The sequence below is a fragment of the Python bivittatus genome, unplaced genomic scaffold (assembly GCF_059951505.1).
Source record: "Python bivittatus isolate LINGU-HERP-01145 unplaced genomic scaffold, Pbiv_v1 ctg000160_np1212, whole genome shotgun sequence".
NCBI lineage: Eukaryota > Metazoa > Chordata > Lepidosauria > Squamata > Pythonidae > Python > Python bivittatus.
Window position 1 is genome coordinate 9,657,390 of NW_028277076.1, and position 18,396 is coordinate 9,675,785.

Consider the following 18,396-nt stretch of genomic DNA (forward strand, 5'->3'; position numbering starts at 1 on the left):
TACATCAAAGAACCCATTCAGGAGAGAGACCTTATAAATGCCTGGAGTGTGGAAAGAGCTTCGGTGAGAGGGGAAAACTTTACACTCATCAAAGAATCCATTCAGGAGAAAAACCTTATAAATGCCTGGAATGTGGAAAGAGTTTTAGTCAGAGTGCACATGTTTATAGACATCAACGGATGCATTCAGGAGAGAAACCTTATAAATGCCTGGAGTGTGAAAAGAGCTTCAGTCTGAAGGGAAACCTTTATGCACATCAAAGAATCCATTCAGGAGAGAAACCGTATAAATGCCTGGAGTGTGAAAAGAGTTTCAATCACAGGGGAAATCTTTATACACATCAAAAAATCCATTCAGGAGAGAAACCCTATAAATGCCTGGAGTGTGGAAAGAGTTTTAGTCTGAGGGGACAACTTAATAGACATCAAAAAATCCATTCAGGAGAGAAACCTTATAACTGCCTGGAGTGTGGAAAGAGCTTCAGTCTGAATGGAAACCTTTATGCACATCAAAGAATCCATTCAGGAGAGAAACCATATAAATGCCTGGAGTGCGGGAAGAGTTTCAGTCAAAGGGAAAACGTTCATACACATCAAAGAATCCATTCAGGAGAGAAACCATATAAATGCCTGGAGTGCGGAAAGTGTTTCAGTCAAAGGGGAAGCCTTTATAGACATCGAAGAATCCATTCAGGAGAGAAACCGTATAAATGCCTGGAGTGCGGAAAGTGTTTCAGTCAAAGGGGAAACCTTTATACACATCAAAGAATCCATTCAGGAGAGAAACCTTATAAATGCCTGGAGTGTGAAAAACGTTTCAGTCTGAAGAGAAATCTTTATAGACATCAAACAATCCATTCAGGAGAGAAACCCTATAAGTGTCTGGAGTGTGGAAAGAGTTTCAGTTGGAGGGGAAACCTTTATAGACATCAAAAAATCCATTCAGGAAAAAACTAGATAACTGCCTGGGGTGTGGAAGGAGCTTCAGTGTGAGCGGAAGACTTTATACATATCAAAGAATCCATTCAGGAGGGAAACTGTATAAACGCCTGGAGTGTGGAAAAGGTTTTACTAATAGTGGACATCTCAGTCAGCATCATAGAATCCACCCAGAAAAGAAACCCTATAAATGCACAGAATGTGGGAAAAGCTTGAGACAGACTGAATATCTCAAAAACCATCAAAGACTTCAGAGAGGAGAGAAATTCTGTCCATGCAGAGAGTGTGGAAAAAGGTTCGTTGATTATGGATATCTCAATCAACATCATAGAATCCACACAGGAGAAAAACTATATAAAAGTCTGGGATGTGAAAAGAGCTTTTATCACAACATAGAAAAATGCACACAGAAGAGAAATTACATAAATGAATAGTTTGGAAAGAGATTTAGAATTAATTAAAACCTGAGGAAACAAAAACAATTCTCACAGGAGAGAAAACAAATGAAAGCTTGGATTGTTGAAAAACCTTCATTCAGAAGGGAAAAGGGTGAACATGAAAGAAATTAATGAAAGAATTAACACAGGAGAGGAAACACAGATGTTTGTAATGTGAAATGAGATTTAGTGGGAGCTAAAGTTTTACTTTGTATCAAAGAATTAACATGAAGGAAAATAACAATTGAATTTCTACTTTGAACCAAGATTTGGTTTGATTAATTATCCATTCCTGAAGGTGCCAAAGATACTTTAATTCATAAAATGCGATAATAAAGATCTCATATAGAATTTTTTAAAATGCTGTTTGAGGAGTTCGATCTACATGGAAGTGGATTTTCTAATATATTAATTTCATCCTGAAGTCTTAAGAATTTCAGGTAGTCCTCGCTTAGCGACCACAGCTTTCCATTGTTTAGCAAAGCAACTGTTAGGTGAAACATCACAGGGCCATGCGCCACTTAGCAACAACAGTTCTGGTAGTCCAGGTCGCGGTCATTATGTGAGGATGTCACACTTTTCTTGCCTTGTGCAAACTGCCAGCTCTGTCCCCATGCCTCCTCCCCATCCAGGCCCAGCAAGATCCCTGCTCCACCACCCTGCAGCGCTTGCCTCTGCTTCAACCCCCCCCACCTATTTCCCCCCAATCTCTGCCCTTTTGGCCGCCTTGCACTCTGCTGCCGCCTACCCCTGCCTCCCCGTCCCCAGTTGACCTTTGCTGTTGTCGTCTTTGTGCTGATGGCTCAGGATTCAGGAGCAGGGCAAGGCCCTGGAACATCCATGTCTGGTGAAGGGAGCTCGCTGGGCCTGGCCCGGGACGAGGCAGGGTGGTGGCTCCCGGGTGAAAGTGGCGGCTGTCAGCGCCGTGCAAGGCCTTGTGAGGCTCACAAAGGCCTCATAAGAGAAGGCCTTGGGAAGCCTCCACAAGACCTTGCACGGCGCCAACAGCTGCCAGCTTCTCTGGGGGAGCCACCGCGCCCTGGCACCTCTGTCGGCTCCCTCCTGCTGCCTCATCCCTGATCCCTGGTCTCCCTGATCCCGTTGATTTCCCACAGTTGGATATTCGTTTCTTATTGTACACGTCAAATAGATTTCCAGTATGAACCTCCTTCCAGTTTCATATCAAATTGGATGCTTTGTTTTACTTCAAATATGGTATCTCTTAAACATCCCGGTGTTTAGGTATCACTGAAAATGGTAAAGTACCTAGATGAAGAGATGCTTCACCCTTACCAACCTTGCCCATCTGGTACAGAGACAGCTTGGAGAGGAGAGCGCGCCCACCCCTTCTACTCCCCACTCTTGTGACTGCCATTTTTCTCCAGGTTGAGAAAGTGCAGAAAGGAGCCAGCGCCCCTAGGAACACATTGAGTGCCGGTGCCCAGATCTTCAGTTGGGGGCATCCAGAGGTCCATCCCTTCACTGGCCTCTCACTCCAGCTTCTTAACTGAAGCTGGGTCTTTTCTGCTGATCTGGAGGTTGGTCCTCTGCTTGACCTTCCTCGGCTGAAGCCAGATCCACTGTCTGCTTGTCCACGCTGGATGAGGCTGAGGAAGTCCTCGTTGGGGAGGGTGGTGCTACGGGGAATGGAATGGGCGTTGCACAGCACTGGCGGTCAAGGTGGGAGGACTGCAGAGAAGCAAAGGAAAAGGCCACATGCCTGACTAAGGGAGGTGAAGCAAACCAAGAGACGGGGGTCTTCTAATAGGTTGCTACGGAAGATGTCACCAGGCAGGTCTTCCTTGCCAGCCAACTTTGCAGGGCTGTCAGGAGTCTTCAGTGGGCACTGCCCTGAGCGTCTTGGGAGAAACAGCATGAGATAGCAGGACGAGTGTGACCTAATTTAGAGAACCAGTTTTTGATATGGTAAAGCTGAACAGTGAGAGGTGGGCAGTGGGACCGATACACTCAGAGATAATTCCCCACAATTGGAAAAGGATGTCCCCCGTTGCTTGGCTCTCCATGCGGAGGACGTGGTGTCCAGCCTGCACTTAGTCCCTGGTGCTTCTGGACTGGCATCGCTGCCTGTTACGTTCCACCAAAGGCTGAGCAGAGAGGTGCCCAATGCTAGAAAAAATTTAGCCACCGCTTCTCATGAACTGGATCAGACTGCACTTAACAGCTATGTATAGTAACTCCCAGGGGGACGCGGTGGCGCAGCGGCTTAATGACGCTGAAAGTTGCCGGCCAGAAATGGCTGACGCTTTGGCGGTTCGAGTCCAGCCTTCGGGTTAAACAGGGTGAGCGCCTGTTTCCTCCCCAGTTCCTGTCAACCCAACAGGTCGAAAACGCACCTGAGTAGATAAATGGGGACTCTCACTCCAGTGGGAGGAAAAATGCTGGCGGCGCCTTGCAAAAAAGGAGTCAGGAGCAGTTGCCGGTAAGCGCGAAAAACCGCACGTGCCCGAAAAGGGCGCGAAGCAACGGAAACCCCGCCTCCTGCGCTCGCCAGCTGGGCTCTGCCCTAGGAAGGAGGCTCTGGCAAACCACTTCCGAAACAATTGCCTTGAAAACTGCAAGGACTCGTCCAAGCAGTCACTGCAGGGTCAGAAATGACTGAGCGCAGACAAAAAAAAAAAAAAAATAGTAACTCCCTGGATAATTCCTCTCTCTCTAAGATTAATTCGATTAATACATTTTAAGATGTTTTGGGAGGACAACACTAACAAAGATTAAGAGGTCTGAGCAGCTGTTGATCAGGAGTGGAGTCTTGATGATCATGACGGATGAGATGATGGAAAACAAAATGAGTCCCTTTCTTCATCATGAAAGTGTTTGGTTCATCTCAAATTGAGGCATCTGGCTGCTTGGTCCAAGCGTTTATTAGTGAATTAAGCATTGAATGTACTACCTCATCTTTGGAATTAGCCCAAATATTTTATTTATTATTCATTTATCATATTTATTTAGCCACCCATCTCACACAAGGTGACTCTGGGTGGGATACAATAATTAAAGAAATGAATACATAAAAACAACTACATCTAAAAAACTAAAAACACACAAAACAGAAGGAGATAAAATTAATAAGGGAGCCATCGTAAAATCTCCCGTCCCCTGGGAGCCCCAGGCCTGATCCCATAGCCAGGTCTTGAGGGAGTTGGGGAATGTCAAGAGGGATGGAGCTAATCTCAGTTCTGGGGGGAGAAGATCCCACAAGGCGGGCGCCACAGCAGAGAAGACCCACCTCCTGGGCCCTGCCAGATGTAATTCTCTAGCAGACGGGATCTGCAGCACGCCTTCTCTGCCACAGAAGCTATGAGCAAAACACAGCAGGAATGGTAAGCAATTCCTACAAATAGACCTGGAACTAGTAAAATCCGTTCTCTGCCAACCTTAGACACAGACTGGTTTCTCCCATTATGCTAAGCAACGGCTTGTCTGGATTATGGCTTGCCGAAATAACTATAATGGTGGGCTCCTTTACTTTATTACTGCATTTATATCTTGCTTTGTTGAAGATGGCATACCTTGGGGTCGCGCTCCCCACTAATTTTATCTGCATTGCAACGAGCCCGAGAGGGAGAATTGGGCTGCAAGAAAGCAGGTGGCTCCAAATCCCCCAGCGCACTCTGTGACCAGAAGATGGCTTGAACCCAGACCATGCGCCAAGGCCAAAGCTTTAACCCTTAACGGGTTCTACGCTCACCCGGGGAACGTGAAGGCACAGCGCGATGCGTGAACCCCGTCACTGTTGTGGGGTCTGGCAGAGGTTGAATCCCCCCCCCCACGCCCCGCTTATCATAAGGATTTCAGAGCAGGGGAAGGAGGGAAGGATGGGAGAGCCCTGCAGGCAACGAACCAAGCTGGCGCTTCACGGGCACAACCACGTTGCCTTATTTCCTTGGACAAGCGAAATGGTGAAGGGGGGTTGTCTTTGCAACCTCGCTAGAAAGACACCATTAGCTCCAAGTGAGAGGGACACGTACGCAGGATACCTCGAGGGTATCCAGGAAAGGGTCTACAGCTAAACCGGTTCAAACTGCAGTTCAAACTGCCTTGTCCCTGTAAAGTATAAAAACTGAGCTTTCATTTCTATTGGTGTGGGACACCCTGGCGTATTTGCTGCTTATGCTTTGGGTTGTTGACCATCTGGCTTCCTTTACTCGGCCCAATAAAAGCTGTTTCTTTCTAAGAGCCTCCTCCTGAATTCTTGGCACTGGATTTCTCTGGGATTCAGGGTTGCAAACCTTACATTGGCAAACCTGAAAAAGGGGCAGATCTGAAAGAGGCTTAGAAGGATGAAAAAGTTTAATTTCGTATCTTTCTAACTCTGCTTCACAAAGGAAAATTCCAGAGGAAAACCAGGGAAAACCACACAGGCCCATCTCCGAAACCGAACAGCGCGGAAGCTTATTTGAAAGGGACAGTCCCGCTTCCACATTTCCACGTGAAGGGGAAAGGCTGCGCCGCCAGAGGCAACGTGAAATGACCAGATCAAGGACGAAAGTGGGTTTCTGTCACCGGCAGCTGAACTGAAGCAAAACATTGTCCTTCATAACAAAAGGCTGCGGTCGCTGCACCCGGGGGGGGGGCGGAGGGGAGCCGCTCGGCCGCGGCTGCCCGGACGGCGAGGGCGCGGCACGGCCGGAGACCCCCTTCGGCCCCCGGCTGCCCGGACGCCCCGGGAGGACCCAGGGAGGGCCCCTCGCTGCCGCCTGCGCGGCCGCCCAGGGAGAGAGCCCCAGGGAGGGGCCCCTGCAGCCCAGAAGGGCCTCTCCGCTCCCGGCTGCCCGGACGCGCCTCGGGCCTCCGCGCTGGACACGCCGGACGCCATCTTTGCTCGCCGAGGGAGGCGGACGCGGGCGCGGATTGGCTGCTCGGCGGCCGGCGGCGGCGATTGGCGGGAGGGCTCTCGGGACGCCCCTCGGGAGGAAGCGGAGGAGCTTCCTCGAAAAGGCGCGCCAGAGGTCCCGCCCTCCCTTCCGGGATCCGTCCGGCGAGGGAAGGAGCGTCGTTGTTCGGCGGCGGAGGTGCCCGGATGCAGGTGTGGCGCCGGGGATGCTGGGAGTCGCAGTCCGGGGCGGCGCTGCGGTGCGCTGCGGGCCTCTCCGCGGGAGGTAGGCCCGGGAGGGAGAGAGCGGGGGAAGCCGGCAGCCCGAGGCCTGGTCTGGAGGCCCCGCGCTTGGGCGAGGCCGGGTCCGCCGCCTGCCTGCCTGCCTGCCTGCTCGCCCGCCCAAAGGGGCCGTGAGAGGCCGAGGCTTCGGCCTCCCTCCCCCGCGGGCCTTGCATGTCTGTCAGGCACTCTCTGCTACCCAAGTTTCAGAGAGCCAAACCAAAACTTGAGACGAGACTTCTGTAAAGGGTTACAGATATTTAGTGACCAATATGCATCTGGTTGGCTCAATCAACATCGTGGCAAGAAGTGTTGAAAGAAACCACAGCTTGCAAAGCAAACATCAGAGGCTTTATAGAAAGGTACCGGTGTAAAAGAATTCAAATCATCGTCTCATGCCCATCCAAGGGATTTTTGGGATGGTCTGGGGAGGGGTAAAGGCGGGTCCTAAAGAGGTGACTCTAAGTTTAACTTTTTTCTTCTGGTTACCAAGGAAACAGCCCATGCCGGTACTTATCTCTTCTTTGTTCCTCTTTGAAATTCAGGGTCTCTCTCTTGGCAACTTCTCTACCTGGTACCAGGCTAATTCACAGCTTGTTCGTTCAAAGACAGTCAGGTATCTAGCGGCTGGCTGTTGCTAAAGGAAAATGGGGTGGGGGAATGCGGTGCTCTTTAAAAGGCAAAAAGCAAGTTAAAGTTTTAAAGATAAGGTGAGGTAGAAGGCACGATTAAATGGATGTTATACATTATGTGAAACACACACACATAGTACAAACCATGTACTAACACAATGCCCTTCATCTCCAAGGCCTCCAGGGAAGAGAAGGAGACCCTTGAAGCGCCTCTCCTCCTCCTTCCCAGTGCGAGTGTTTCAATATTAAATATAAGAATATAGGACGGACGAGTCTGGCGGAGGAAGGAAGAGGAGCCCCGGAGGAGCGGAGGGAGCCCAGCCGAGGAGCCCTGCCCGGTCCAGGGCGCAGCTCCCGCGGGAGACGGCGGGGAAAGGCGCGGCGGCTGCGGGGCTGCAGAAGGGCCGCCCCCAAAGGAGATGATCCGGAGCCAAGAGGGACCCCGTGAGAGGAGGATGCCCGGAAAGAGAGGTGGGAAGGAGGAAAAGGTCAACATACCCGGAGAAGCCAAGACGTGCCTGGAGTGCGGAGAATCCTTCAGAACAAACGAAAGTCTCCAATGTCATCAAAGAATCCACTCAGGAGAGAAACCTTATAAATGCTTGGAGTGCGGAAAGTGTTTCAGTCGCAGGGGAAGCCTTTATATACATCAAAGAATCCATTCAGGAGAAAAAACCTATAACTGCCTAGAGTGTGGAAAGAGCTTCAGTTGTAGGGGACACCTTTACAGACATCAAAGAATCCATTCAGGAGAAAAACCCTATAAATGTCTGGAGTGTGGAAAGAGTTTCATTACAAATGAACATCTGAAACACCATCAAAGAATCCATACAGGAGAGAGGCCTTATAACTGCCTGGAGTGTGGAAAGAGTTTCAGTCTGAAGGGAAGCCTTCTTAGACATCAAATAATCCATTCAGGAGAGAAACCATATAAATGCCTAGAGTGTGGAAAGAGCTTTACCAATTGTGGCCACCTGAGTCAACATCTACAAATTCACACAGGAGAGAAACCATATAAATGCCTGGAGTGTGGAAAGAGCTTCACTCAGAGAGCGCATCTCAGTCAACATCAAAAAATTCACACAGGAGAAAAACCATATAAATGCCTGGAGTGTGGAAAGAGCTTCACTCAGAGAGCGCATCTCAGTCAACATCAAAAAATTCACACAGGAGAAAAACCATATAAATGCCTGGACTGTGGGAAGAGTTTCATTAGAAATCAGCATCTCAAAAGCCATCAAAGAATCCATACAGGAGAGAAATGTTATGACTGCCTGGAGTGTGGAAAGAGTTTCAGTCACAGGGGAAACCTTTATAGACATCAAAGAATCCATTCAGGAGAGAAACCATTTAAATGTCTGGAGTGTGGACAGAATTTCAGTCTGAGGGCAAGCCTTTATAGACATCAAAGAATCCATTCGGGAGAAAAACCGTATAAATGCCTGGAATGTGGAAATAGTTTCAGTCAGAGGGGAAGCCTTTATATACATCAAAGCATCCATTCAGGAGAGAAATCGTATACATGCCTGGAGTGTGGAAAGAGATTCAGTTGTAGGGGAACCCTTTATAGACATCAAAGAATCCATTCAGGAGAGAAGCCGTATAAATGCCTGGATTGTGGAAAGAGCTTCACTCAGAGAGCACATATCAGTCAACATCAAAGAATCCACTCCGGAGAGAAACCCTATGAATGCCCGGAGTGCGGAAAGAGCTTCAGTCTGAAGGGAAACCTTTATGCACATCAAAGAATCCATACAGGAGAGAAATCACATAAATGCCTGGAGTGCGAAAAGAGTTTCAGTCGCAGGGGAAGCCTTTATAGACATCAAAGAATCCACTCGGGAGAGAAACCATATAAATGCCTGGACTGTGGGAAGAGTTTCATTACAAATGAACATCTGAAACACCATCAAAGAATCCATACAGGAGAGAGGCCTTATAACTGCCTGGAGTGTGGAAAGAGTTTCAATCTGAAGGGAAGCCTTCTTAGACATCAAATAATGCATTCAGGAGATAAACCATATAAATGCCTGGAGTGCGGGAAAAGTTTCAGTCTGAAGGGAAGCCTTCTTAGACATCAAATAATGCATTCAGGAGAAAAACCATATAAATGCCTGGAGAAAGAGTGGAAAGAGTTTCAGTCAGAGAGGACATCTCAGGATACATCAAAGAATCCATTCAGGAGCGAAACCATATAAATGCCTGGAGTGTGGAAAGAATTTCAGTCTGAGGGGAAACCTTTATACACATCAAAGACTCTGTTCAGGAGAGAAACCATATAAGTTCCTGGAGAGTGGAAGAAGCTTCAGTGAGAGTGGAAGCCTTTATTCACATCAAAGGATCCATTCAGGAGGGAAACTCTATAAACTCCTGGAGTGTGGAAAAGGTTTTACTAACAGTGGACATCTCAGTCAGCATCATAGAATCCACACAGGAAAGAAACCCTATAAATGCATAGAATGTGGGAAAAGCTTGAGACAGACTGAATATCTCAAAATATGTCAAAGAGTTCACACCAGAAAAAAACTTAAAAATCCCTGGAGTGTGGAAAGAGCTTTGTTGATTGTGGAGGTCTCAAAAACCATCAAAGACTTCACAGAGGAGAGAAATTCTGTCCATGCAGGGAGTGTGGAAAAAGGTTCTGATTATGGATATCTCAATGAACATCATAGAATCCACACAGGAGAAAAACTATATAAATATCTGGAATGTGAAAAGAGCTTTTATCACAACATAGAAAAATGCACACAGAAGAGAAGTTACATAAATGAATGAGTTTGGAAAGAGATTTAGAATTAATGAAAATCTGAGGAAACAAAAACAATTCTCACAGGAGAGAAAACAAATGAAAGCGTGGATTGTTGAAAAACCTTCATTCAGAAGGGAAAAGGGTGAACATGAAAGAAATTAATGAAATAATTAACACAGGAGAGGAAACATAAGATGTTTGGAGTAGGAACTGAGATTCAGTGGGAGCTAGTTTTACTTTGTATCAAAGAATTAACATGAAGGAAAATAATAATTGAATTTCTACTTTGAACCAAGGTTTGGTTTGATTAATTATCCATTCCTGAAGGTGCCAAAGATACTTTAATTCATATAATGAGATAATAAAGATCTCATATAGAATGTTTTAAAACGCTGTTTGAGGAGTTCGAACAACATGGAAGCGGATTTTCTAATATATTAATTTCATGCTAAACTCCTAAGAATTTCAGGTAATCCTCGCTTAGCGACTACAACTTTCAGTCATTAAGCAAAGCAATTGTTTGGTGAAACATCACATGGCTATGCACCACTTAGCAACGAGAGTTCTGGTAGTCTAGCTTGTGGTCGTTAGGTGAGACATCACACTTCTCCTGCCTTGTGCAAACTGCCAGCTCTGTCCCCGTGCCTCTTCCCCAGGTGCATTGTCCAAAGGTTTTTATACATTTCCCTAAGCAGGTAACATTCGTCACAATTCTTATTGGCTAAAACAAATCCATGGGTGAATTACATCATGCACATGCGTAAACAACACAGCTTTTTTATGAACCAAGTCCCTGTCTACATCCTCCAACTGTATTCTTAGTGTGGACTCAAAAGGATCTTGTTGGATGAGGCAAGCAGGTTGTGGGCCTCCTCCCATCTATTGCTTCTTAAAAAGAAACTTTAAGTCCTCTGTAGGTTCAGCAGTCTACGGTTGGTTGTCACCCTCTCCCGGTGGAGTGAGAGGTTCCTCTGTCTTCTTTACCCTGGAATGGTGAATCTAAGGCTTTATCCCTTCGTGTTTTAGAGAAGTGTGGGTAGTCAGCAACACTTGGTAAGGTCCTTCCCACTTGGGCTGCAATGGCACGTCCTTCCAGATCCTAAAAGAAACCCAATCTCCTTGCTGGAAAGGAGATTGTACACCAGTATCAGGGGGCAAGGTCTGGTGAGTTAATACAAACCTGTGAAGAGAACATAAAACAGCAGAGAAACCAAATCCTGCTTCACAAATTCAATTCCAGTTACAGACTTTTAAATACCGTTCGCCACTGATGAGGTCACTAAAAATGTTACCAAACAAAATCTAACTCATCCCTGGGACTGATTTCACTTGTCAAGAGGGCTAAAAACAAAACATCTGGCCATTTGTTCAAATGTGTTTTGTAAGTTCTGGTTAGCGTGTTCAGCCCATCAATGAGCAAGCTCCAGAAGGCGTGCAACTTCTTGTCCACTTAAAAAATAGAAATAAAAAAATATAAACCAAAGTCCTGGGCCATTATCTGACCCTCAAAGTCCACTTGCTCCGCCTCTCCAGGTCCTGATCCTCCGGGTTGGGCACCAGGGGGTGCTTTTCTAACAATTTTAAGGTTATTCTGAGCACAAAACACACACAGCAACTTGCTCAGCTTCAGCTAGCAGTTGATTGAGGCCCAGGGGAAGTGGATTGATAAAAGTCACTAATAGCTTGAGGGAGGCATGTTCTGGGCACAGTCTCCCCATAGGGCATGATCCAACAACCATCCTCATCTCCAGATGCTCCCCAACCTAAAGTTAAGGGAGCTCCAGTAAGGTGGCATCTTTCCTCTAAAATCCATTAGGGTGGCCCATTCTGCTGCCACACCCACTCTTCAGTTCCCTTGGGAAATAGGATCTGTTCCTTTTGATGGGCTTTGTGGGCTGCGACAGCCACCTGTGCAAGAAAGTATACAACTCCCAACAAAATTAACATGGCTGGGGTTTATTTGATTTCAGTTCCAATTGCTGTGAACAGTCCTTGCTTGTTCCACAGTGCCTCATGCATACAAAAATCTCTCCAACTGGAGAGCTTGGACCGAAGCCAGAAGTTCCGCTCTCTGGGCAAAGGCTCCTGGGGGCAAAGGGTTACTTTTTTTTTTACTTTTTCCCATTGAGTGACATAGCCTGCGTTGCTGCTTCTGTGAATCACGCTGCACTAAAATAAAATGCAATCCAACTCGGTGTCATCCAGTGACTGTCTTGTTCAAAAATTGTCACCACTGAGTGTGGCTTAAAGGCTGACCCAAAGTTAATTTCTCAGCTTCTTTAACAGGAAGACAAGTTTCTGCTGCATCCCCCTTGGTCATGCAGATAACGTTCTTCTCCGAGTTGGGGAGGGGGCTGGCAAGAGCTTGTGTTTAAACCGCTCAAAGGCTGTGCTACAATCTGGCGGACATTCAGAGGAGTCTGAGTCTTTCCCCTGGGTAGCCCATAAAGATAAAGCTCAGGCATCTTGCAGCTGGCGTCTGGGTGCGGGAATCTGAGCTAAAGCTTGTCCCAAGAAAGTTAGCAGGGAAATGGTGTGCCTTGTATATGCTCAAGTTGGATCACCCTTCCAAACGAACCCTCAGGTTTCCAGAGTAGGGCTGTTGTTGTTAGGATTTTCCCATTCGAAGACAAAAATAAATCGGTGGAGCAGGAAGTGGAAATTCCTGAAATTTTAATTGAGGAGTTGCAAGCCAGCCAGAGGTGGAGGGGGGAGATGACCACCTCACTAACTGTCCTTAAATTGGTAGTCCATATTCCTGTTGGCAAACCTTTTTGCTTCTAGCCAGAGAGTGATTCCATCTCTTAAAAAAAAACAAGGAGAAGCTTGCTGGCATTCTCCACTTCTATTTTTCCCCCATCAAAATGACTTTGAACTCAGGTTTCTACTCTTATTTTGCACAACAAATCTCTCCCCGGCAATGGGCATCCAGGCACATTCACAAAATAACAATTCACTTCCTCTCTTTCCAACCAGGGGTATGGAGGGGGAGGGAGCTGTGGTCACCCAGCCTCCCTTTCTAAATCATTTGTATTCGTTACCATCCATAGACATCAGTTGGGATTTTCCCCTTTCCTTCAGAACACTTTCTGACCTCCCTCTTTGCTCCAAACAAAATCTCAGGATCTTCATCTCGTAAGACTAAACAAAAATGCCAAAGGGCTGTCCCCGTGGAAGAGGGGAGGCCTGTCTTAAAAGCATCATGTCTCCAGCTGTTGGTCTCATTGGTTTTGGAGGTGGGGAGGTGAGAAAGGAATACATTCATTCTTCCCCTTCCCCTTTTCCCTCACCCTCCTAACTATTTGTTAGTGATGGATCATCTGTGGCTGAGGATTTAGGAGATGTTTGTCAGCTAGGCATTGCATTCTATAGGGTCCTTGCTCCTTTTTTTTCCCCCTAACCTCAGGCAAACTTTCTTTTGCCTTTTAGCTGTTATGGACAATCAATTTACATTTTGCATTATCCCTCTTTCTCCACAAGACATAAACATTTATACATACATCCATCCATCCCATTAACTCATTCATCAACACAATTGCAATTGCAAAATAGTCTCACTCAAAAATTGGTGCCTCTAGAAACTACTCCTCCAAGGGAGGGGTTGAGCTGAACATGGACCAACCACCAAAAAAACCCCAAAACAAAACAAAACACCAAGAAAAAGATTTCACAAACCCCGCAGGCAGTTGTTTTCAGAGCTCTCACTTTCATTAGTTGCAAAATGTTATTATAGTCCAAACTTCCTTCCAGTGGCCATTTTACTTGGTCCTCTAACTGATACTGTGGCCACACATTTTCTCACACACAAAAAATCAACTTTGATTTTGTCAGGGGATCTCTGCCACTCAGCTCTCTAAAAGTTTTTCAAGACACATTCCTATTCCTATTCCATTCCTATTTTTACTCTGGTCAGAACCCATACAAATTTGCGTCTACAATTTGCATCCCTTTTCCCATCGGGGATCAATAGGGCCCTCAGGCTTTCCATCACCACCCCCCTACCAAACCCAAGGTTTTCTGTTGCCCTTGGTCTGACAAATCTCAAGAGGATTTACATGGTGAAAAGCCTTTACTCACCAAGTGTGTCCTTTTTCAACAATTACTGATCAGGCAGAAATTTTCCTACCAACATTCCCTCTTAATCGACTCTCACCTTCAGGTCCGGTTCAGCCTGGACAATGGGGTCCCCCAATTTCGTTCCCCCCCCCGATATGAACCACAAGTACTTCAGGCAAAGCAAAAAATCATTTTATTAAGGGGTAGTCAATTCTTTATACAGGGTACAGAAACAAATGATACATACCTTCAATATATGTGATGCGTTAGAAAGCAACAAATCAAACAATAGAAGACATTGATTAGAGGTGAGAAAAGACAGACATCCTTAAAATAGGTTGCATCTCCTCCTTTCCCACTAGGATTTGTTTCTTTAACACTTGCAACATTCATGGACTTCAGAATGCAGCCCGTTGTTTAGTTTCTGAAAAGGCTAGTTTTTGTACATCAAAAGAAATGGCCCCGGTGCAAAGGAAAAACATGGCCTCCTAAACTTCAACAGGAGGCAGGGAGGCCATGTTAAAATGCTAATATCACCTTTATTAAAATGCTAATAATGAAGCCTAAAATTCCAGTAACACATAGGGCAGACACTTTGCTTTTGATTTATGACTTAACGTTTTCCTGTAAATCAAAATGGCATAGACATCATTACTGTGTCGTTTGTAGATTTTAAATCGCCATTTGATCCCATTTTGAGGGAAATCTTGTAGAGAAGCTTGCAGAATACAGCACAGATGGATGTTTAGTTTCTCATTCAGCATTTGTATGAAAATTCTGTCAAGAGTCAGATGTAACTCAATGTGCTAACCAATACCTGTTCAGAAAGGAGTCTGACAGGGCTGTATTTCGGCCCTTACATTATTTAAATTGTACCTACATGGTCATCTGTCTCCAAGTTACACCTGCCCCGATCTGTGGGCCCAGGTGCACTTCTTCTCCTATATCCCCATGGCATGGCTATCATCCCACAACCTTAGTTGGCCTTAGACAGTCTCTTGTGGTTTTTGCTAAAAAGTCTAAAACGGTGGGACCATGGAGGAAATCCAAATGGCAAGTTTAGAGTTTCAAATATCTGGGGATGGTCCTACATGCTATTGGCATTTTGAAAACCCATAGATTATATGAAATAATTACCACGGAGAAGCTCTTTCGTACCCAAGGCAAGGAATGTATTCCTGCAGCACTGAAGTTGAGGCAACGGTTATGGCCTACATGACTTATGACTCACAGCCACACTGTTCTCATGATTGATTAAATAATTTTGTGATGATATCAGTATGTGGAACTGAATACAGTTGTGCTCATAAGTTTATATATCGCTTGCAGAATTTGTAAGATGTGGACTAATTTGTAAGAAAACATGAGTGATCAGAAAAAACACTTTTTAAAAAATTTGTAATGGGATTTAAATTCAACTGTTAGGCATCACAGAATAGCACAATCACTAATCAAACCATAGCAATAAAGGAAATACAGTAGTAAAATGGTTCAAGTTTGCATACTCTTGAATGTTTGGGGTGATAATATAGTATACACTCAAGTTGACACGCATAGGTTGAGATGGCAATGAAGGGTGAGTATCCACACCTGTGCCTTATTGGATTGTAATTTGTGTCTGTGCATGGATAGCCAATGAGTTTCTCAGCCCTTGAGAAACCCTTGTGCATTTCATCCACGGCTGCACTGACTGCTGGTTACTGAAGCACTTTCTCCACGCTCTATCCATTTACATGGTTTTTCTCCCATATAAATGTCGACTGAGATCTCCTCTATGACAATTTTTCCACATTCCAGGAATTCATATGGTTTCTCTCCTGAATGGTTTCTTTGATACCGACAGAGGTACATCCACAGTAAAGCTCTGCCCATCCTCCAGCCACTTATAGGTTTTTCTCTCCTGAATGGATTCTTTGATGTGTATAAAAGTTTCCCCTGCGACTGAAGCTTCTTCCACACTCCAGGCATTTATATGGTTTTTCTCCCGTGTGAATTGTTTGATGTTGACTGAGGTGGCCTCTCTGACTGAAATTCTTTCCACACGCCATACATTTATATGGTTTCTCTCCTGTGTGAATTCTTTGATGTATCCTGAGAGGTTCTCTCCGACTGAAACTCTTTCCACAAACCATGCATTTATATGGTTTTTCTCCAGTGTGAATTCCTAGATGATTTTTGAGATTTCCATTTGTCATGAAGGATTTTCCACACTCCAGGCATTCATAGGGTTTCTCTCCTGTGTGGATTCTTTGATGTATTCTGAGATATCCTGGGACATAGAAGTCCTTTCCACACTCCATGCATTTATATAGTTTCTCTCCTGTGTGGATTCTTTGATGTACTTTGAGATATCCACTTTGACGGAAGCTTTTTCCACATTCCAGGCATTTATGTGGTTTTTCTCTTGTGTGGATTCTTAGATGGTTTTGGAGATTTCCATTTGTTTGGAAGGACTTTTCACACTTGGTGCATTTAAAAACTTTCCTCTCTGCGTGACGTTTATAATGTTTACTGAGTCCTCCACTGTGACTGAAGCTCTTTCCACACTCCAAGCATTTATACGGTTTTTCTCCCGTGTGAATTCTTTGATGTAGACGGAGGTTTCCACTCTCAGCAAAGCTCTTTCCACACTCCAAGCATTTATATGGTTTCTCTCCTGAATGGATTCTTTGATGTCTATAAAGACTTCCCCTCTCACGGAACCTGCTTCCACACTCTAGACATTCATATGGTTTTTCTCCAGTGTGAATTCTTTGATGTATCCTGAGATGTCCTGTCTGAGTGAAACTTTTTCCACACTCCAAGCAATTATATGGTTTCTCTCCTGAATGGATTCTTTGATGCGTATAAAGGTTTGCCCTCTCACTGAAGCTTTTTCCACACTCCAGGCATTTATAAGGTTTCTCCCCTGAATGAATTCTTTCATGCGTGTAAAGGCTTCCCCTCTCATTGAAACTCTTTCCACACTCCTGACATTTGTAAGGTTTCTCTCCTGAATGGATTCTTTGATGTGTATAAAGGCTTCCCCTCAGACTGAAGCTTTTTCCACACTCCAGGCATTTATATGGTTTTTCTCCCGTGTGAATTCTTTGATGTTGACTGAGATGTCCTCTCTGACTGAAATTCTTTCCACACTCCATACATTTATATGGTTTCTCTCCCATGTGAAATCTCTGATGTACCCTGAGGTGCCCTCTCTGACTGAAACTCTTTCCACACTCCAGGCATTTATAAGGTTTTTCTCCTGAATGGATTCTTTGATGCGTATAAAGGTTTCCCCTCTCACCGAAGCTCTTTCCACACTCCAGGCATTTATAGGGTTTCTCTCCTGAATGCATTCTTTCATGGCTTTTGAGATGGTCATTTCTAATGAAGCTCTTCCCACACTCCAGGCATTTACATGGTTTCTCTCCTGAATGGATTCTTTGATGTGTATAAAGGCTTCCCCTATGACTGAAACTTTTTTCACACTCTGTGCATCTATATGGTTTTTCTCCAGTGTGAACTCCTAGATGGTTTTTGAGATGTCCATTTGTTATGAAGGATTTTCCACACTCCAGGCATTTATACGGTTTTTCTCCTGTGTGAATTCGTTGATGTTGGCCAAGATGTCCTAACTGACTGAAACCTTTTCCACACTCCAGGCATTTATAGGGTTTCTCTCCTGAGTGGATTCTTTGATGACGTTGGAGACTTCTGTGTGTTCTGAAGGATTCTCCACACTCCAGGCACGTCATGGCTTTTCCGGGTATTTTGACTTTTTCCTCCTTCCCGCCTCTCTTTCCAGGCACTCTCCTCTCACGGGGTCCCTCTTGGCTCCGGATCATCTTTCCGCAGCCCCGCGCCTTTCCTCGCCGTCTCCTGGGGGAGATGCGCCCTGCACCAGGCAGGGCTCCCTCTGCTCCTCTCGGCTTCTCTTCCTTCCTCCTCCAGACTCGTCCGTCCTCCTGAGGGGCAAAAAAGAGCAAGGGAGCGACACAACATTTTAGATACACAGAATTTATGTTCTAAGATACTCCATATGTATGTATTATGGTATTTAGCACTGAAGCCCTTGGACTGTTTTTAATGATCTTTGAATCCCGTTTCATCCTTGGAAGCCCTAACCGTCGTTCTAAGCGGCGTTCCCAGCCTCCCCTCCACCCCAGCGCGGGGGTACGGACGAAGCCTTGGGCTCCCCGGGCTCTCTCGGCCTCCCTTCTCCCAGCATCCCCGGCGCCTACCTACATCCGGGCACCTCCGCGCCAAAACACCCAGCCCTGCCGCCGGACGGATTCCGGAAGGGGGGCGGGACATCCCAGTGCGCCTTTTCCGAGGAAGCCCCTCCTCTTCCCCCGGCACCGCCCGCGGGAGCTCTCCCGCCAATCGCCGCCGCCGGCCGCCGAGCAGCCAATCCGCGCCCGCCTCCCTCAGCGAGCCCGTCGGCCGCGTTCTCCTACGCCCGGTGCCGCTGGTTTTTCGTATAAAG

The 18,396-nt window shown here is 46.0% G+C and overlaps 2 protein-coding genes across 2 annotated transcripts; one reads left to right on the forward strand and one right to left on the reverse strand.

The window, feature by feature from the left end:
- Positions 1 to 6,328: 6,328 nt before the first annotated feature.
- On the forward strand, positions 6,329 to 9,463 carry LOC148214885 (uncharacterized). The gene has a single exon (XM_088147197.1). It carries the CDS (start codon positions 7,543 to 7,545, stop codon positions 9,319 to 9,321), a length of 1,779 nt encoding a protein of 592 aa, XP_088003323.1. The 5' UTR covers positions 6,329 to 7,542; the 3' UTR covers positions 9,322 to 9,463.
- A 4,642-nt stretch (positions 9,464 to 14,105) lies between these two features.
- On the reverse strand, positions 14,106 to 18,335 carry LOC103057617 (uncharacterized). Its single transcript, XM_088147189.1, has 2 exons — positions 18,152 to 18,335; positions 14,106 to 17,875 (listed from the first exon to the last, which is right to left on the reverse strand). The coding sequence occupies exon 2, from the start codon at positions 17,753 to 17,755 to the stop codon at positions 15,812 to 15,814; it is 1,944 nt and encodes a 647-aa protein (XP_088003315.1). The 5' UTR covers positions 17,756 to 17,875; positions 18,152 to 18,335; the 3' UTR covers positions 14,106 to 15,811.
- Between the last annotated feature and the right edge of the window lie 61 nt (positions 18,336 to 18,396).